At 30.2% G+C, this 22,269-nt stretch overlaps 2 protein-coding genes across 4 annotated transcripts in view; one reads left to right on the plus strand and one right to left on the minus strand.

Annotated features, from left to right (window-relative positions):
- The window catches only part of LOC129227641 (F-box only protein 3-like), a 59,407-nt gene extending 58,816 nt beyond the window's left edge, over positions 1–591 (minus strand). Inside the window, exon 1 of the mRNA XM_054862232.1 lies at positions 423–591. Within this exon, the coding sequence (XP_054718207.1) occupies positions 423–502 (80 nt within the window). The 5' untranslated portion in view covers positions 503–591. The remainder of the gene's footprint in view (positions 1–422) is intronic.
- A 477-nt stretch (positions 592–1,068) lies between these two features.
- LOC129228158 (CUGBP Elav-like family member 2) overlaps positions 1,069–22,269 on the plus strand; it is a 110,222-nt gene continuing 89,021 nt past the window's right edge. For 2 of the 3 annotated variants that reach the window (XM_054862811.1, XM_054862813.1), the window contains exons 1-2: positions 1,069–1,151; positions 2,256–2,306. The gene's annotated coding sequence lies outside the window, so the exon portion shown is untranslated. Of the gene's footprint in view, positions 1,152–1,226; positions 1,346–2,255; positions 2,307–22,269 lie in introns of those variants that run through there. The other variant, XM_054862812.1, reaches the window with a different exon arrangement.

Consider the following 22,269-nt stretch of genomic DNA (forward strand, 5'->3'; position numbering starts at 1 on the left):
ATCAAACCCCAACGCAAAGAAAAATAACCTGCATATTAGACTTTAAAGAAAGAAAAGCTTTCATTATGTGTCCTCATTACCGATGAACTTTCTTGATTCATTTTTAAAAAACATTTTTCTTTTCTTTCTTTCTTTTTTTTTTAGTGAAAATTCATGACGGTTTCGAACAAACTTTTAGTTAAACTAGAGCCCTACCCCCCTACCCCCAAAAAAGCAATGCCTTTTCTAATTCCTAATCTCAAGCGCCCCTAGATTTAAAAAAATATTGTAAAAGGTAAATAACTTTTTTTTTTCAGTTTTTAAGCCTTTTTACCCTTTCTCCTTACTTTTAAATTAACAAAAAGCTATATCAGAATCTAATATTTCTTATACCCTCAAAACAAATGAAAATTTACGAGGATTGTTGAAATTCCATTTCTTACTTTTTCAAATCAATGTAATCAAGATGAGAAAAAATTTGGTTAATCAACTCAGACGGCAGATCAGACAATCCAGGTCTCATTTCAAATGATATTAACTAGGAAGTATTGCCCTATAAAAATTACAATTTCATTAATTTATATCCTCTCCATTAAAATTATTCAATTTCGCCGAAATTTGCTTCGCTTCAGCTGTATTTTCGTGCAGTTGCAGTTATTGAATATAAATCAGATGCAATAAAACATTCACATGTGTTTTTATTTTTGTTTCTCTCGAATGACCTTGATGAATTGTTTCAATAAAAAGTCAGATATTGATTTAAAAGAACATTCAAAGTTTAAATTGACAGTCTATTTTCAGCTGCTTCTGTACTAAAATCTGTATCAGTTTGTATAGACATTATTTCGTGACCTTTTGAGAAAAGTAACATAGAACGCAATTTGACATACTACTATTCTAAGATTGTGCTGCTTGCTCTAAAGTTTGTATTCAAATCTTTATGATGGATTGCAGCGCAAATTCGGTAACGTTTTACAAACTTTCCGTAAAACATTCTACAGCTGATACAACTGTTGCGCTTTAATGTCCTTTAAAGTGACATGTTTACATTTTTTATTTTTGTACTATAATGTGGCATCAAAAATCCAAGTTGTCGCCATTTTGTTTGCTGTTAGTCTTGTTTCTGTGGAGTGTAAAGTGTATTTGTTTGTGTAATCTTCGTTGTGACGTAGGTGAGTTATTATTATTTACTATTTTTGATAACTTCGATTTTTTCATGCAAAAAATGTGACTTGTTTTGTATCTATGGGAAGTCACCTTGTTCATGAAATCTGAGCGCTACGCGGAAATTTAATCTTCATCTCTTAATACATATATATATTTTGAGTACTTCATGCACGTCTTAAGATCGGGAAAAAATATTTGCGTAGGTGTTATTTTTGGTTCATGCAACTGAAAAATAAAGTATTCACCCGTTTGGTTATGATATACATACTAAATGAACTTGCGTTTTTGTGCGTAAAAATTGACATATGGAGATAATATAGTGTGCTAAAGTGAATAAACAATGTTTTGCTGATTGTAGTTTATTATTTTCCTTCTTTTTCTTTCTGTTTTTATTCTAAAAAAGTATGATATATGTTTTCAACATAATTTTGTGTAGTATAAGCTGTTTTTTTTTATGAAATGTCTGAGTGCTGTTTAAATGTCATCTGCACGATCTCTATTAAGCGCTTTTAGTTTTGGTTTTTAAATCAATACAAAAGTTAGTTATTATGAATTAACATGTTTTTCAGAGTGACAAACTTTTAACCCGCATTGATTTTTGAAAATCAAATGCAATCTTTGCTTAAATTGTCAAAAAGTTTGTTTACATTGTTTATTTACTCAAATATTAATAGGAATTTATTACATTGATTAAATATTTTTGTGATCAATAGAATCCGATATTCACTAATATCATGCACCTAATTTATAGATTTTATTACAAATTTGGGTAGAATTTTTTTTTCTACAGCACTTATTAATATTAATGTGTTGCTGGTTCTACACAAATATACCTTAAATAATCTCTTTTTTAAGTATCATACACAATTGATTTATAATTTTGTATAGAGTGAAGCATCATAATTGTAAGTTTAGCTTTGCAATAATCTTTGCTTGAAATAAGTCAAATGTTATCAAATTTTTTTTCAAAGTTTTATTTTATAGATTGTTTAGACAATTTCTCATTACAAACTTCTACATTATAACCTTGTTTTCAAAAAAAATCTCTAATTGTTATTTTACTTTTTCCTAGGAAACTAGTAGACTTTAATTTTTTTAACTTTTTTCAGTGGTGATTGTCATCCTGTAGTGCTTTATCAACTGGAACTGTCCATATTCAAGTATGATTCTTTCCTCTTTTTTCTTGCAGGTTCTACATTTCTATGAGAACCATGACATTAGCTGTTTGGTGACAAAACTAGTGTCTCATGGTTTTATTTTTTTTAATCGTAAAACTTAATAGACATGTCAATTAGAGCTGGGCATGTTATATTTGAATTTGAATCCTATAATCAGAGGCTGGCTAGAAAAAATTTGGGTCTGTCAATGTACCCTTCACAAAATTCTGATCAACCAAAACAGACGTTTCTCAAATAATTTAATGAAAAAGCAAATCTGAATTCCATTTCTCGCGTATAAGCCCATAATTTTTCAAACCTGTTGGGAATATCAGCTTGAACAAGGATCTGATAATTATGAAAAGAAAATGTCCATGCAGTGGCTGACTTCTTTCGTGCTTGCAGCGATAAATCACTTTTTGCAGTCAGTATTATATTTGGCAATAGCCAAATATAGTGCTTCGGCAAAAACTTTTCAATTCAAAACTTTTGAAACTGTTTACATTAAATATTAAAATTCAAAGTATTTCAGAAAAAAAATGAGCAAATCACCTAATTATATGTTTGGTGATTTAAAAAAATTAATGAACTGTAAATTTAAAAAAAAATCCATAAAAAAGTATTTGTCAAAATTTAAAATTTTTGCTGTGATTGTCTAAATTAAAATGATTTAATTTTTTTTAGTGATCATTAACATGTGTTCTAACACATAAAATGAGAATATTTAGTGGACTTTGTGAGATTCTACCCCCTTTTCCATTTTTCAATTAAAGGAAAAAAATCGATCACAATGTTAACTAAGTTACAAATGGGTCATTTCACAGTATTTGGCTGTTACGGACTCTATACTTCATAAGGATGTTTTAGCCTCCTACTCGTGATTAGTGCAAATTGTGAAGTTAAACTCTTTGTAAATGATTACTCCTATGTGTAGTTATGTCATAGCATTGAAAAAAGTTTAGATTTATTTTGAATTCCTAAAGATATATTAAGATATATAGCATGTTACGCACTCTACACTTAAAAGACATGGAAATTTTTGCTTAAACTATCTTCAAATTTTCTGTGAAAGTAATAACTATTCTTACCTAATGAAGGTTTTGGGCAGTTCTCAAAAGGTGGGAGCAAACACAGACCTCAACTTTGAAGCTTCAACACCAAATAACTTTCATTTTAATTAACTCAGAAATTTTTGAGTTAAATTATAATATAGAGACAAGAATTGAAATAAATTATGGAAAAAATGCTCTTCAAATACCCTTAAAAAATATTTTCTTTGCTAAAAGGCACAATTTTGGACTTACCAAAACGTTAACCAAGCAAATGTACGATTAAAAAAAAATGTTTTTAATTATTTCCATATGTTTCAAAAAGAAATTAAGGATATGAATCTCAAACTGAATAATTTTTTGATAATATTTTCCACAAATTAAAAAATTAAAGACAGTTTTTTTATTTTGTAAACAATTTTAGAAAAGATAGAAGTTGGAAGTTTGATGCATGTCCAAAAATTACGATCTGGATAATGGTATTATTTGAAAACTAAATATATGATTTATATGTTTTATAGGTATTTTTCGATCCTCAAAATCAACTGTTGATTATTTTAAAGTGTTTTCATATGTTTTTATGCAGTATCTTTGAAGAAAAATCATTTTTCTTAAACATATATGTGAGATGTCCAAATTGTGTTACGATCTAGACGCCAATAATTCTGTCCATTTATTCATTATTATAAATGATCTTCTGTCTTGTAACCTTAATAAAAACGGTTAACATAATGTTAATTTTTTTAATCCATTGACATTCTGCACAATTAATACGTTATGCATTGAACATTACGTTAATAACAGCAGTAAGAGAAGTTTCGATCGTAACAAAGGCATTTAAGTAAACAAAACGGCACAAAAATCGCCAAGCTAATGCCGATTGGCGACAACTCACAGTGTACGATAAATGAAGGGTTACCAGTGAGAATTCCGTTTTTTGCCGACAGCTTGAGTTTTGGCAACTTCATCACCTGAGCTGGCAAAATGGTTGGGGGGGGGGGGGGGTTCGGATTCTACGAAACCATAACTAAATTTTATTATTTAAAAGCCAGTGTTTAAAGTAATTCAAGTACTTTAAATCCTTTATTTTTCATTGCAGAATGTAAAAATAGATAAAATTTTCATTGGAAAAGTTCAAAAACTGAAACTTACATTATGATGATTTGTGTCCAAAATCTGTTACCTACAGACCAATCGTTAACTTTGCTATTTATTAATTTTTATAAATACCTGCTGTCTTTTTATGTTTGTATATGATGTTCTAAGTGTACATTCTATGGAATAAAAACAAAATTGATGTCAAATTTCAAAATTTTAAAAATTGCTCAGAATTAACTTTTTTGTTCCTACCTTTTGGAACTGCTCTTTTCTTCTATGTCAGTTCATCTGCAATAGATTTAAGCACCAAAATAATTTTTAAAAAGATACAAAATATTTTTTACGGAATTCTTTAATAAAGAACGGCGCGTTTATGAACATGTTATGGATTCTACATTTGTCACGTTTGAGTATTGTTTGAATAGGGAAGTTGCAATCTATTAAATGTTCCTATTTTGACTATTGGATATTGTTAATTGACCCTCGAAACTAAAAAATTCACCATCGCCAAATTTTAAAACACCATGATGGATTTTTAATGAATTTTTAAAAATCCACGCACAAAAGTGCGTTTTTCTGAAACGTCAGGAGCTTATGTCACAGGGCACTAATGGGCAGCCTTCCACCGAAGATCCCTTGTTTCCGCCACGGACATTTTGAGCGCGCTGATATTTTTATTTTTTAGAAATTCAATAATCCTTTTGAACACACTATGGAGGCCGGATTCGTTAAAGCACAATCTAATAATCTTCCTCAAGTAACATCAATGATGGTTTTTGAATATTATCGAGAGGATCAGAGGTTTAATGTTCTAGAAAGTCCGTCTTAAACAAAGCCAACTGCACTTCCTTCGGCTTCTCCTTGTCAGCTAAGTGAGGCGAAAGAGCGCATGACGTCACTTCCTGTGCCATTTAACGTCACAATCGCTTGAACTTTAAAAATTAATTTAAAAAAAACTACCTATCGTATCACAAAAATGTTTTCACCTATGGGTCATTCCATGTCAGTTCAACCACACCCCAACACCCACCATCTCAGATTCCAATGAAACTTTGTATACTTCTACTTTTCATAGTCCTAAGTAACCTCCTAAAGTATTTCTTCTCTATTAAAAATAGTTTTTATTTTTTGGCCCTTCAAAGTTTTGCGATTTTGCGTTAGTTGTCATTTACAGTTCTCTGAGAATGAACAGCAGCTGTTTGCAAAAAAAATTATTTCTCAATAACTAAAGATAAAAAAAATTGGAAATTTTTTATATTAAATATTAAGATTTCAAGTATTTCAGAAAAAAATATGTCAAAAATCTAAATTTATATTCAGCAATTAAAAAAAATTAACAAACTGAAAATTTTTTAATTTTTTCAATAAAAAAATGATAGTCAAAATTTTAAAATTTTGGCATGAGGGTCTAAATTAAAATAATTTATATATATTTTTTAATGATCATTAACATGTGTGCTAACATATAAAATGAAAATCTTTAGGGGACTTTGAGGGATTCTGCCCCCCTGCCCCTTATTTTGATTAATGAAAAAAAGTTGATCACAATATTACAAGCTAAGTTAATAATTGCATTAAAGAAAATTTCAATATTGAAATACATTGGTGTTTGAACTTAAATGTAAACATTTAAATACTCAAGATTTTTTGAATTGTAAATAATTAATTAAATTAATTAATAATAAACAATAAAAATAAGATATCGCAAAATTCGAAATTTTCCTACAAAATTTATGCATGCTAAAAATTATTGTTAAACTTAGGGCAACATAGAAATTAAAACTTTTTATTTAATTCTAATTTATAATTAGGCAGTTTATACAAAGTATTAAAAATCTTATAAATACCAGCTCAGAGCTTTTAACTTGATTCATGAATCGAATGCAATATCAAACTGAAACTTGGATTTGGTTTAACATAGCAATTTATTGGGTATGAGTTTAAAATGGTTACCATGGCCCAAAATGTTTATAATTAAGGCTTTGCAACAATCTCATTCAAGGACGCCCATATAGGGGGGCAAGGGGGGGCTCGAGCCCCCCCTTTTCAAATTAGAACTTCCTTGCTTTTAGTACTTTTTTCTTTGCACAAATGTAAAAATATTTCTTCTCCACCCCTTATAATGAATAAGTTATGAAAAATGTCTAATTTTAATGACTCTAATCTGTCCTGAAATTGTTTTCTACAGGGAAAATATCCAGCTAAACCACGGGAAAATATGTGAGCCCCCCCTTGCGACTTTGCTATATGCGCCCATGATCTCATTTGACCCTAAAAGTGTGTTTTGTTATCTTGAGTGTTTCTATGATCATAAGTGGATCCTAATAACCTGGCATTTGTACAAATGACAGGTATTTTTATTTTACACTTCATTAGTAATTTTTTTTAGATGTTTTGTTTTCTTTTTAATATATTTGCCTATCACCTCCTTAACTTTGGTTGCTTTACTAGCCCCCAAAAAGGAACAGCTGGTATTAGATGACGGCTGATCAGCAAGCTGTATGGTTTACGTTTATAGTTAGTTGTTTATATTACGACTGTGAGATCGGTAACTACTTTTTATTTAAAATACACTTTCTTTTTCTTGATCCCTCTTTCAACTGCTGCATTAGTTTTATCAAGGGCAGTATGTTCTTTTAAGCCACTTTTTATTTTATACAAATGATTTATAAACCTTATATATATTCCAGTTTAAATACAGTGAAACTTCAGTAACTGGACACACTGATAATCCAGGTAACTCGACATTTATTTTTCTTAGGGTCTGCCCAATGCTAACTTCAATGGTTGAAAAGCTTTCTAGCTTGACACACATTTTGCTAGAACTCCTATAAGTCAACTATTCTGTTACTCTAGTTATTCTAGTTCAGTTCATTCTTTCATATTGACCTTTTCTCAAAATTTTAGAAAAGTTCTTTCTGAGAATTCTATTTTTTATCCAGGGGAGTCAGCAACCACTCTGTGCTGTTAGTGCAATTTTGATAGGGTAGGATAAAATGTACTCCATGGGAGGGGTGTAGAGAAAGAAGGCACCATTATTTGTTTTCTAAACAAGTGTGAGCAGGACTTGTTTTTTTTAGCAGACCTCACTAACAAGAAGCTTTTCTCTTTTCAACAATTATGTATTTATTCCTCACAAGATATTCAAATCTATTATTGTTTTTAAAAAGAAAGAAAACAAAAATAATAGAAAATTCATGTACTGGAATTAATTTTTATAATGTGAATGTTAAGCATTAATAAGCATAAGTGATACAAAATTTTGGAACCCCAGTAAGTTGAGGAAAAGTTGCGAGTTATGTCATTAAACTGGGGGGGGGGGGGAAATCTGGACAAAAAAAATTCCATGCAAATAATAATTTGTTTTCCAATTGTCATTAAAAAATATAAAAATCCATTGAATACGAGAGGTGCATAAATACTAATTTATTTCTTCATTTGCTTTGAGGGGAGGGGGAAAGGTAATTTACTTTATTTAGTCATATTATTACTAAACAATCAGGCCATTATTTTTTAAGGGGTGTTAAATGTAATTTCAAGAAATTAAAAGGATGAATTTGTCATTGTATAGCAGTAAAACTATAATGGAAAAGCGGTTCCACGATAGCAATTTTTCTCAAACGTAAGGGGGGGGGGGGTGGATCCTGAAAGTACTAGAAACTGCATGATTATGAATTGGTGTTAAGACTTTACTTTTGTTTTAACTTGTCTGGACTAAAATGCAGTAATCCATATGCAGATATTGTTGTTCGCAACTTTTGAATTTCATGATATCTTATTTTCAGAGTGTCTATATTTAATACAATTGTAATAATTTTTAACTATTTCAAATAAAAAAATAGCTTGAATATTAAATTTATATGTTTGAGTTCAATATTTAACACACTTCATATTTAAATTTTTTAAATAATTGCTGGGAACTCTTGTTTCAAAGACATGGAAAAACTTTTCTCTATGATGCTTTTGTTGTTTCTAGGGCGGAGGGGACAGAATCCCTAAAAGACCCATAACTTTTTTCATAGGAAAAGTTAAAGCACATACTCATGATCATTTTTTCTTTAAATCATGATTTTTAAAACTGACCCTGATGTTAAAAATTTAGAATTTCAACAATGGTTTTTTTGACCAAAAAAAAAATCGAAATGTTTAACTTTCTGATTTTTAAAAAATTCTTTGTATAAACTAAGATTATTATAATATTTTTTATAAAAATATTTAAAGTGTTAACATTTTTTATGAAAATTTTCAAGAAGGTAATATCATTAGTTGCTGAGAAACATTTTTTCCCCCATTAACAACAGCTCAGTTAGTGTCTTTGAAAATGACAAAAAAATGCAAAATCGAAAAATTTCAAAAGTCTATAAAATTAAAATACATTAAGATTGAAACAAAAGAAACTAGGGGGTTGCTTTTAACCACAAAATAAGGAAGTATACCAAGTTTCATCAAAATCTAGATGGTAGGTGTTGAAATCCCATTTTTGTGGTTTGATTTGACAAATTTTATACAATTTCAAATAAAATAGGAGCTTAAGTATATTTTTTTTTATATTTGAATTCCATATTCAACACATTATATTTGAATTTTTGTCATAATTGTTGATAATTCTGTTTTTAAGAATATGGAAGAGATTGTATGATGTTTTATGCTTTTTTTCCAGAATCGGGGGGGGGGGGGGCAGAATCCCTTAAAGTCCCCTAATGTTTTTCATTGGATAAGTTAGAGTACATATTCATGATCATTTTTTTAAAAAAATCATGATTTTTAAAACTGACCCTTTTGTTGAAATTCAGTTTTTTGCCAACATCTTTTTTTGAAAAAAAAATTCAAAATTTTCAATTTTCTAATTTTTTAAAAAAAATTTGTGCAAAATAAGATTATTGAAATATTTTTTATCAACATGTTCAAAGTCTTCCTATTTTGTGTAAAAATTTTCAAAAAGATTATAGCATTAGTTACCAAGAAATAATTTTTTTCGTAAACAACAACATCTCAGTTTGAGTGTCTGGAAAATGACAAAAAATGTAAAATCGCCAAATTTCAAAAGGCTGTAAAATCAAAACGCATTGATACTGAAAGAAAAAAAAATAGGGGGTTGCTTGTAACCATAAAGGGATGAAGTATACCAAGTTTGATCAAATTCCGAGACGGTGGGTGTTAAAATCCCATTTTTGTGGTTGATTTGACGTGGAACGACCCCTATGATATTCATACATATTACTCTTATCATATAAAAACAAAATTGAAAAATCGTATACTTTCCTACTGTTTGATCGAGTCTAAACAACAACAGTACTACCTCATTGCTCAATAGTTTCAGTGATAGAATCAACTGTTATGGCTATTTCTTCATCATATTGTAAGGGGTGCCCACCTGGTGGAGGGGTCATGCCGCAAACTGCCATTGAAGTTTTTTAAGTGGGTGTTTTGAGGTGTATTTTTCTCATTTTTGGGGGGAGGTTCTTGTTTTTGCAGGGGGGGTCTTTGGGATATTTAAGGGAGGTGCACCCAAGCTCTTGGGGGGGGAGGGGTACCAGATTCAAGGTGGCCTCTTGTTGGAACAGACAAAGTGATATGTTGATTTCTTTAGTCTTGAATTTGTTATTAGAAATGATAGGTTTTAATTCAAACTTTACTAGCAATTTAACTTTTAAAGTAGAACCTTGGTTATCTAAAGTGATTTGCTAATGCTCATTTCCAAAAAAAAAAATGGCAAGTTTGATATTAAATAGTACTATTTATTCTCTTCATGTAACAAGGTCATAAAAATGAAGTCATGGTTTTCATGTTGTCAAGTTTCATGAAGTCATGAAAAAGTCATAGAATTTTTTATATAAATAAATACAAATACAAATGTGACGACCAGCAACAGGCTCTAGACCCAGCTAGGCTGGTCCTAGTCAATTAATTAGTCCCCAATGAAGATCAATGGCCCTCTTAAAGCATCCACTCCCTTGCTCATTACCGCCTCTTCCGGTAAGCTATTCCAAGTGCCCACGACCCTGCTAAAATAGTAGTTTTTCCTGATTTTCAAGTTAGCCTGAGATTTAAATAGCTTAAAACAATGACCCCTTGTCCTGCTTTCCCCGCAAAAATTTAATCCATTTACATCTTTCATTTTGATAAATTTAAATAACTGAATCATGTCCCCTCTGACTCTCCTTTGCTCCAGGCTATACATGTTAAGCCTATTAAGTCTGGTATCATAATCTAAATCTAAGAGTCCCCTTACTAATTTAGTTACCCTTCTTTGAACCCTTTCCAATACAAAAATATCTTTCTTCAGATAAGGCGACCAAAACTGAACAGCGTACTCCAAATGAGGTCTTACTAAACTACTATATAAAGGCAGAAGAACTTTCTTAGATTTGTTTGAAATAGATCTATTGATAAACCCAAGCATTTTGTTGGCTTTGTTACTTGCAATACTGCACTGTTGACTAAACTTGAAGTCCTGATTTATAAAGATACCCAGATCCATAACATTTTCTGCCTGATTTATGACTGAACCCTGTAAACGATATCTCATACGCTTATTTCCATGAGCTAAGTGTAGCACTTGACATTTCCCTACATTAACTGCCATACCCCATTTATCTGTCCACTTAGTAATATGATCTAAATTCTCTTGCAGCTGTTTTACTTGTTCTTCATTTTCGACAATCCCCATAACTTTTACATCGTCAGCAAAACAATTCATGCTTCCAGAAATATTTTCATTGATGTCATTCATAAATATAATAAACAAAAGAGGCCCTAAAACTGATCCCTGAGGAACCCCACTTAAAACATCACTCCAATTAAAATGATTTACTCTCACAACTACTCTTTGCTTCCTACCAGTAAGCCATCCAAATAGAGTATGAACCCTGTTTTAAGTCAAAACTTTTTAATTGCATTTTTAAAGTTAAATTTTCTGTTAATTCATTTAAAAAAGGCAACATTTTTTGCTTCAGGAATCACATATATTTTTAACAGGGGCGTTGGGGGTTTTGGACTTTTCAAAACTGGTTTAGGACAGGACAGGCGGTTTTTACCGTCCAAAACTGACTAAAGGTGTCCGAAACTGTCCAAAACTATGCTAAAGCTAAAGGGGTGTAATCTAATCAATTTGTATTTACTACAATATTTGTAATGCATAAATATAATTATAAATGAGGTGTAATTAATGAGTATTTGATAATACTTTTCTCCAAAATGTTCATTTAAAAAGTATATTACTTAAAATAAAATGCCAATAACTCTATCACATAAAAATTTCTTTTTGTAACAGACGATAGAGTCATGAAAGGAAATTCACATTGCTACCAAGACAACTAATTTCAGTTCCATTTATAACTGAAAGGAATGTTGTTAAATTTGTACAGTATTTTTTAAAAAGCTTCATTTTTTTAATGGTTTTTGCAAATAAATTTTGAATGATGTTTCAATGAAAATTATTTTTTAAATCAGATTAAAGAACAAGAAATTAATGATTAAACACTACTTTTATTTTAAAACTTGTGCTATTCTTTTTTAGTTCATATTTTTTATATAATACATTCTATAACTACAAAAAATTATTATTTATTGCATGTAAGTCAATTATTGCACTATATTTTGAACACTTTCTTTCGACACATGCATAAATGTCGAAAAATTTGGTTTATGGAAACAAAAAAGAGAAAAAACTCATGCATACAAATTGAATTATTTAATGAAGAATTTAATTTCTACGTAACTACATTAAAATCTGCTGTATATATAAGCTATATATATACTATTTATACTTGAATGTTCACATTAAATAAAAATATTAAATAGTCAAAAAAAAAAAAAAAACATAATTTTGACACATTTTGTTCTGTTTTTGATATTTTCTCACAGAATATGGGTTTTCAAAAAATAGTTTTGGACACTTTTGGACACTAGGGTTTTGAACCAGATGGTAAAACCCTTGCCAACCCTGCTTTCATTTGCAAACATGCACAAGCATAAGTAAATTTGGTTACCATTATGAAAAAAGAAATAATAGTAATAATAATAAATAAATAAATAAATAAAATAATCATACATACAAATTTAAATTTAAATCAAGAATTCAACTTCTGTAACTAGAATAAAATCAGTGGCATAAATAAGTTGTATGTTCACATTGAATAAATGTTCAATATAAAACTGTACTTTGATGCATTTTATTGTTTTTGATGTTTTCTGACAAAATACAATTTCTCTAAAAATACACTTTTGGACAGGACGGTAAAAACCAGGGTTTTTACCATAATGTCCAAAACTTTGCCAACCCTGATTTTTAAGCAACAAAATTTTGTTCATTTCTGGTTTAAATACTTGCATTTAATTAATCAAATGCATGATCAGTCATGTATGGCACAAAAGATGTTTTTTCGTTTAATGACCCTAATATTAATGTACTAAACGTGCCTTACTTTGTTCCTTAATTTTATGGTGAAAGTGATTTTTTTTTTTTTTTAACAAAATAACACTGGAAATTTTTCAAATGTCGCACTTGAAGTATACTGAAATTCGGGACCACCAGATCCGTCAACATCCCATAAGATAATAGAAGAAATTGCAGCTCGTTAGACTAGCCTTGATAATTTTAATACATTTTTTTTTTCAAATTTATGACCAACAAAAAGTAGCGCCTATAGTTCTACAATTCCTATAATAAAATCACAGTTATTTTGAACAAATTTCAGAAACTTATTTTGGCTGTGCTATTTTTGATTGATTAACTTTCATAACAAAGCAACTTTATTTTTTTTAAATGGTTTTCATGAAGAATAATGCAATAAATTGAATTCCTCTCCTAAAATAAGTTTTTTTAGCTCTTAAGTATTAGTTTATTTTTTGTTGTAAAGAAAAAAATCAGGACAACTTTAAGACCAAGAATAGTGTGGGCCGAAAAAACTTTTTTTGGAAAATTGTTTTTGGATAGTGCAGAAAAGTTGCAATATGGGCCCGTAATTACCCATAAAAAGATTCACTAAATTTGCTTAATGTTTAGCCAGCGCTATTTGACCTAGAAAAACTGAAGAAAAGGGGCAAAAATGCCCTTTTTTTTTTCAAAAGAAAAAGGGGGGGGGGGTTCAAAAATAAAAGTTTGAAGCTAGTTTCAGCAAACATTAGAAGTATCTGTCAGTGAATTAGTTGAAATCCTCAAAGACTTTTATACATTTCGTAGAATATGTAGCTACGCTCCTTTAAGACTGAAACATGGGAAAAATGAAAAAAAAAATTAAAGTAGTTTTGAAATAAGTAAATACTGAAATGTTATGCAATATGTTACTTAGAAAAAACAGTGAAAATTCAATCAATTTCATGCGACATTTGTACTCCAATTTTAAAAAATGCACACACTCAAATAAAAAATAGTTACATAAGATGCTAATTTTTTAATCTTCAGCATGTGCTAATGCTAATTTTTTAATTCAGGTGTTATCAAATCACTCCAATTGTTTCTCCTGGATAATAAACGGCGCTCAATGCTTCTATTATTCCTAAGATTATTTTATAAATATTTTATATATGTTTGACAAATAGAGCCCTTGAGTATTAAAAAAATGTGAATCCTCTGAAGTCCTTTAAACTGACCAATGAATTGAACACAAATATTCTTCTTTTTCTCAAGCCATTTCTTCCTCTCGACTTTACGATGTTGTAATTCTACACCTCCACAGCTGGGAGTTAAGCAATTAAAGGGGTCCTCTCTTGTGTCCAATGTCCATCTTTGGGGAAAGAAAAGTTTCCTGGTCGGCTGCTCTCTGCGCTTCAGTCAGAATGAAATTCTGAGCATTCGATTGTTCACTGCAGAACGTGTTAAAGAGAAATATCAAATGTCATTGCATTACTATCTTTGTTTTGGTATACAACACGACTGTTATGAAGAAACGCACGAAAAAGAAAGTAACGCGAGCAAGGACTTCTATTTGGACCTGGAAAAGATTTGTCTCCTCCTGATTCTTTATTTCTTCCAACATATGAGGACATTATCAGGTGTTATCAAATCACTAGAATGCAAATAAAAGGAGAAGGAAGTAAGCAACCATCTTCTGCAAGTGTGGCCACTGTAGTTGCAAAAAAAGTTATTGATATTTGGGAGCGTGCTTCCCTTCCTGTTGTTTCGATAAGGAGAGTGATTACCATGATTTTATCTTATTATTCTAAATATAATAGCGCAACAAAAAATGCTAAGAATATAAAGACGCAACTTTTACAATCAAAGCTAGGCAAATTTAAAGCAGAGGCTACGACTTTGTTTAACATTTGTGCCTGCAAATGCACAGATTTATATTCTTGTAGTTGCGGAAAAAAAAGCATAAGTTCCTGATAGAGAAAAACAATTTCTAATTGATCAAAGGACAGTAAGAAAAATGGCTACTGGAAAAGGTAACAACCCAGAAACTACAAAAAAGAGAAAAAAAATGCTAGAAAATTGAAACACGTATTGCTTTGGATGAGAAAGACATATCATTACCCAGCACAAGTGGATTGAGGGTTAAGGAAAGTCATCTTACATTGAATGAACCTGAAGCAGAGCTTGAATCAGGAGAAAGCACAGAAAATGCAGATGATGATTTTAAATTGAATTATTCGCTTTCAAGAAAACGTAAACGAACTGATGAGCCATCAACAACAACAAGTCAAATGAGACTTTCTATACCTCACACAGCTTAGCAGCAGATCTAACTAGCGCTTCCAATGGAGCAGTGGCTAAAATTGCTACAGCAGTTCTCGCTGATTTCAACTTAGTTTCTCCTAAACAAAAAAAAACAAAAATATATAGTCGATAAAAACAAAGTAAGGAGTGAAGTCGATAAAGAAAAGAGCGAGCTAAGAGAAAGGGATTTAAAAGCAGTTAAAGGGGCAGCTATAAAGAGTTTGTATTTTGATGGCCGCAAAGATGACACCCTTCAAAAGACATCTGGCCTTCAAAAATTAGCATCTGAAGCATGTGTAGCACTGATAGAAGAACCAGGTAACAAGTACATCGAACATTTATCACTAACAGTTGGTGAAAGTGCAAAAGAAATTTCGCTAGGTATTAGGCTTTGCAAAAAAGTATAATATGAGCTTGCTTAACTTATCGGTTATTGGATGCGATGGAACAAATGTAAATACGGGATGGAAAGGTGGAGTAATTCGTTTACTTGAGACATATCTCGAAACACCTTTACAGTGGAACATATGTCTGAAAATGTATGATACTATTGCGTGATAATAATTGCTATGATTAATTGTGCTATTTAATTAATTAGTCTATGATTTAATTTTGAAGAAAGATTTTCACATTGGTTTTTAAAGAAATTCATTATTTTTTCATTTTTCTCCAATTTTTGATGCCGGAAAGGAGCTGTTAAATTCTCATTAAAATCAATGAAACATTTTATGGGCTCGAACTGGCTCATTATATAACATTTTCGGTGCATTCCAACAAAATTTTTTTTTTTTTTTTTTTTTTTTTTAATCGACAAAAATTCATTTTTCTCTTTTTTTTTCGGTTTTTCAGTATCAAATAGCGCCGGCTAGATATTTTTTAACATACAAGAAATTTTTTCTGAGTGCTAACTAGCTCACTACGCAACTTTTGAGGCTTTCCAAAAATTGATTTCGAAAAAAAAAATTTCGGCTTATTCGGCCCACCCTAACCAAGAACTTGGGGGTATGTTGGTTCACTTTTAGAAAACCCACAAAAACTTTTTGAACAATTCAAAAAGCAATATTCAAGTATTAGCAATAGGGCAATTCCACCGTTACGGACGTAACAATCATAGACTTTAAACACTCATAATTTCAATTTGGTTTCATAAAAAGCTACATTTTTTTTTTCTGTTGTATAGTTGGGTGTTATTAATGCTATCAAAAATTTGGGTGCAGATTGCTTTATTAGAAAAAGTAACAAAAATTAAAAACTACCTGTTACGGACGTAACTCAGAAAACAGCAAAATGTATACATTGTCATACAATTGCCAATATTCCTGTGAATTATTCATAGATTTCTAAAATTTTCTTTGAAATACTTGTTCTAGAGATTTTAAGCTTTCTAAAACCATCAAGTTTTCATGGATACTGTTTGTAAAATTTATGATAGAAATTTATGTATTTGTTACGGACGTAACAAAAAAGTGTTACGGACGTAACATGTCTGATATACTAATTGCACAAAGCAAATAAAAGCTTATGTATACTAATAATTTTTGTTAAGAGAGTGCATTGGTCTAGATTAACACATTATTTTGACCATTTAAGTTACACTTTAATAGTTTTTAAAGATTTGGGGAGGTAGGGAGCAGCCCCCGCCCATATACCACCATGTAAATAAATATAAAATATAAATTGGTGCGTCATACAAAGTGAAATTATCCAAGGGGAAATTAAGCAAAACAAAAGTGGAATTATTCAGTTACAAATAAATTTTTAACATGAACAGGGAGGGAGAGCGGGGGGGGGGGGGTCTTCTACAAGGAAGAACTTTTACAGTTTAAGAATTTTCGATGATTTTCTCTATCTCTCAACAAATATATTAACTGCCAAATTTCTTTTAAAGTTTAACGGTTGCCTTTGATTTCGATCGCTTTTTAATAGAACTGGCACGTTTTTGCCAAAGGTGGAAAAAAACTGTCGAAACTGACATCGGAAAAATGCATTTTGGCCGACATTTGCCTAAGTAATCTAAATCTTGCTTCAAAATTAAATTTGCCTTATCTGAGGATCAGATGTAGCTAGTTTAATATTTAGTATTTTTAACTCTAATCTAATTATGCTTTTTAATTTAAGTTTTAAAACTATAAAATATTCAACGCATCAATGAAACAGTAATCTAAATTTTTTTTGTGGAGAGTAAATAACAATAAAAAGTAACTCAGTAACTTTGGTTTAAACTATTAAACAGGACAAATTCTTATCTCTAAGTTAGTTTTTAAATAATAAGTAATATCAATTTGGCTATGCTTTCAGAATGATAGAAGTTTGAAGAGAAAAACTATAATTAATATCTGTAATATAAATTAAAAAAAAAAAACTTTATTGATAAAAATTACGCACAAAATGCTTTGGATTTCATCGTGTTAAATGATCAAGGAATTTTCACAAAAATCTTCTGGGAGAACACTATTTTTTTTTGTGTCATAGTGCATTGATGAAGCAAAGTTTAAGAAATTAAGGAACCCTCTAGAATATTTTAATGCATGTTATTAAGCATTAATTGCTAATCTAGAATTATTAACACCAATTGAATTAGGATTTGGAGGACAAAAAAAATCTTACATTGAGAGGAACACCTCAGAGCAACAGTAGGATATCTTGTCTTATTCCTAGGATTAGATGTCTTAATGTTGCTCTGAGGCGACGATGTGTATTTCAATAATTTTAAAAAATAAAATTAAATATCCACTAATATTTATAAAATTTTGAAAATCACATTATCAGAAGTTTTGTTATATCATATTACATGTCATACCCTATATTTTCATTGCCTATCCTGTATTTTTTTCTTTTTAATTGAAAATATACATGTGTTACGGACGTAACGTACTGCTTTTTGTTACGTCCGTAACAAAAAATGTTACGTCTGTAACGCCATTTTTTTAAAAACTAAAGAAATTCTAATGTTTTAAACTATGGTAAACAATTACTCTGATGAATTGCTAAAAGGACAAAAAAGGATTTCTTTTAATTTTGATTTTTTAGGAAGCAACAACAACTTTTGCTAAATTTTTGTTACGGACGTAACATTGAACTTCATTTTTTAAAAATTTTAATTGCCTAATTTCATTTTGTAAAAAAATAAAAATAAATGCATGTTATTATAGTATTATGTTAATAATTTAAGCTGTACTGCAATTAATTTTGTTTATTTTTATTTTGCTATTAGAAATAAGCGTTTGAAAATGGGGTGTTTTTTTCTGATTGTTTTGAAGACCTGACTATCATACTTCCAACTAGGAAAAAAATTTATTATTTAATTTTTATTAAAAAAGCAATGCAATATTCTGAAAATACACATTGCAAGCTTTACAATGATGTATAATATAGCAAAATAACTGCAATATGAAATTTTGACCTACTGGTTTCACTTTTCATGGAATTGTCCAATAGTGATTGCTAAAAATACAAATTGTGCTGATTTTTGAAAAAAATGTAAAGTAGATGTTGGTCAATTTTAATTATATTGATCTTTAAACTTTGGTTTTTGATTCTTAGCACAAAACAACATTTGTTTGGTACAAATGTTGGATAATATTTCATCATTAAAATTGTAACAGAAGTTGTTTTTGTAATGTGGGGACCCCGGGACTGTGGCAGGTTGGTTCACTTCATAAAGTTCTGTTAAAATATTAATATGAAAACAGTTAATGAATTGAAATTTTTCTGGAATGATGAGAAATATTTAATGTAACTCATGGTAGAAAATAAAACTACTAATTGAATTTTATGATGAGTTTAAAAAAAAAGAAAGAAAAGTAGAGAGCCAGACCAATGTGCCCTGACTCCCCCTATACGCCTGTGCAGTCAAAATTCTTCTGAAAGTCCAAACTTTTTTAAAGTATAAGTTGTATTTCCCTTTACAGGGCTACTTTTATTCTTTTTTTTTTTGTGTGCAGGCTGTTCAAGCATTTTGGTAAAGAAAGAGCTGTGTTGCCAAAATGTTGAGTTTGTAACACTTTGTAGAGTCCATAACCAAATTTAGAAAATTAATTACAAAAATACTGAATTTAAATAATCATGAAACTTATTTTAGAATATTGTAACACCATAGGTGAAATTAGAAAATATTCAATTTAGTGATATAAAATGCATAAATTTAAAAAAAAAAATGTGCTTTTTCAATCCTTATATATTATTTCTGTAGCCTGTTTTTGGTTTCTACGCCAGATTTTCCTCAATTCTTGATCGATTTCTTTGATTTACACCTTATTTTAATGCTTATGGTGCTGCCTACTGACGAAAAATAGACCCACGGTCTAAAAATTGTTTTTTTCAGCCGAAAAACCTGTTTTAAAGAACCAGAATGAGGTTTTCGGTTAAACTTATAACTTTAATTTGCGCTATGACTGACAGAGCTGAATAGCTTGATCGGCAGAACGTTCTCTTCGTAACCAGGAGAATCCGTGTTCGGGCCCACGTCCGGATAATCTGCAACAAAAAATTAGAGAACTATCGTGCATTACATGAACACTTAATTAAGTGAATAACGACTATGAAGGAATAAAATAAATGCGAAGGAATCGCCCCTTGCTCATATGAAAACTTGAAGTGACATTGTGCTAAATTACTTCGGAATTGTACGTTTTTTCTTTTTACGCTTTGGCTCTGGTAAGAAAATTAAAGCATAATGTAAGCAAAAATATAAGTAACAGGTTTAAGATTTCAGACTACAATAGAATTGTTTTTTGTTCAGAAAAACAATAATAAATCGTATATTGAAATATATATTCTTCTAATGAGTTTTTGACTCTTTGTACAAATAAAAAAATTACTTCCTCAATTTGAAGGGTAAAATATATATTTTTTCTTCTTTTTGCAAAAAAAAAACAAATAGCTTATCACATTTTTACTACATTCGAAAAGCTACGCTTAAAAAAAGAGCATAGTTCAATTTATTTTGTATTTTTTAACCGTTCTGTTAAATGATGAACACTTGCTGCCATCTAAGTCATAACGGTTCAAGCAGCCTGCGGTAACAAATTGTAAAAATTTTCAAGAATAAAAAAATGTTTCTTCAATATCTTATCTTATATATTATTCCCTTCTCATTTTAAAACTTATCAGGCTGGCTAATGAAGAAAAATAGACTTACGGTCGAAAAATCAAGTTTTCGAAAACGCCCCTTGCTGTTTCAAAACCTTGATGCTGCCTGTAGTTCTTATGCATTTTTTAAAAGCAAAGTTATAATGCAGTTTTCCATTTTTTACGTCGCTTTCAGCAAAAAAAAAAGCCTGTGTGTGTGTTCATATTATAATAAAGCTTAAAAGCACTGGACTTAGTTGTTCGGTTAAATTGATAAGTTTTTTTCGGTAGAGCGTTTGGATATAAACTATTTGAACTTCGGGCAAGTTTGGGCTGTCCGAAAGAATATCAAATTTATATTAGTATTACGCATTACATGTACTCATAACATACAAGCGTAATAAAATAAATGCAGTGGGATTGCTACTTGGTGTTTCGACTCCTTTATGCAGGCTACAGGCTTCATTTGGATAAGTTGACTGTTAATCGAAGAGTGTTCTTCCTTTTTATAAGCTTTGACTACATCCAGACCACTCAGCATAATGTAAGCATAAAAAAGTATTAGATTTACCAAAAGAAAATCTTTTTTGTGCAGAAAAACATTTTCATTGTGTGCTGAAATGTAGATGTTTCTAATAGCAGTGTTCGACCTTTTGTACAAATGAAAAAATACTCCGCCAAATTAAAACTACGAGTTTCACCCAGTAAACCTTTAATTTTTTACTCGCGCGAATACGATAGAAAGCATTAAAATTATTATCAACTTCATTAGCAGGAAATCATTTTCTACTCCTCTGCTTTCTGCTGAAAAAAAAATACATTTTGTCTACGTTCGAAAAATTACACTTAAAAAGGGGATTCAGTTCAACTGGTTTTGGTTTTGAATTTTAAGTGTTCGATTAAAAGAGAAACATGTGCGGGCATTTGAGCCGTAACTGTTAAAGCAACCTTCTATGTGAAATAGTTCAATATTCAAAGATAAAAACACTTATTTTCAATCTAATTTATTACTTCTCTAGAATGTTTATTTCAATCGCTACGTGAGATCTTCGTCATTCTTTAATCAAATTCCATGCTTTATGAATAATTTTAAATCCTATCATGCTGGTTAATGACAAAATATAGAAGCATGATCTTATTATTATTATTTTTTTTTGTCAAAAAGCTTTTTTGCTGTTTTTTACTACGCATTCCTTCAATGAATAGCTTTCGAAAAGGAAGGCGCAATTGCTAGGTTTGTTGATTTGTGGCTGTTTGTGGATTGTGTGATTGCTAGGTGTCGGGCTGTTACTCAGAATGGCGCTAATTCGAATCCGTGCCAATAAATATCTCTTTAATATTTCTTTTTTTCCCGTCAGATGCTCACATGGGCAGGACTCGGTTTGCCACAACCTGTTTTTTTACATGCACAATTATTGCTTTTTCACGAGTCACTACTCAGCCACACTTTTAATGATATTTATGTTTGAATTGAAAATATGTACGACCAAAAGGTGAGCGATGATCAAATTATCACAACGTTGTAGTTAACGAGGTTTTGTTACTGATGTCTTTAAATTACATGCCTTCTCTTCTGCGCTTACTTTTTTTCGGTTCTTCTTCATAATGTTCTTCCTTTGAAATTCTTAAAGAGCGAAATACCTTATGAAACGATTCGAAGCACAGTGCGGAGTTCCGCACGGGTCGACTAGTACATATAAAAATTTTAACCTTTAAACAAGTTTTGTTACGGACACCCCTATGTCACAAATATTGTGAAATACTCCTTATAGGATTAAAGAAAATTTCATTAATAAAATACATAGATGATTGAACTTTAGTGTAAACATTAAAATACTGAAGTTTTTTTCAATTGAAAATAGTTAAGCAAATATATAAATAACAGTAACCTCGATTTAACGATTCTCAAGGAACAGGAAAAAGTTATCCTTGAATCAAGAAAATGGTAAAATCGAGGAGCATAGACAGTCTGAACCAGTGAAATGTATCCTTAAATTGAAGAAATCGTTAAATCGGGTATCATTAAATAGAAGTTAGACTAAAAAAATAGAATATTAGGAAACTCGAAATTTTCTTACAACAATTTATG

The sequence above is a fragment of the Uloborus diversus genome, chromosome 8, assembly GCF_026930045.1.
Source record: "Uloborus diversus isolate 005 chromosome 8, Udiv.v.3.1, whole genome shotgun sequence".
NCBI classification, from domain to species: domain Eukaryota; kingdom Metazoa; phylum Arthropoda; class Arachnida; order Araneae; family Uloboridae; genus Uloborus; species Uloborus diversus.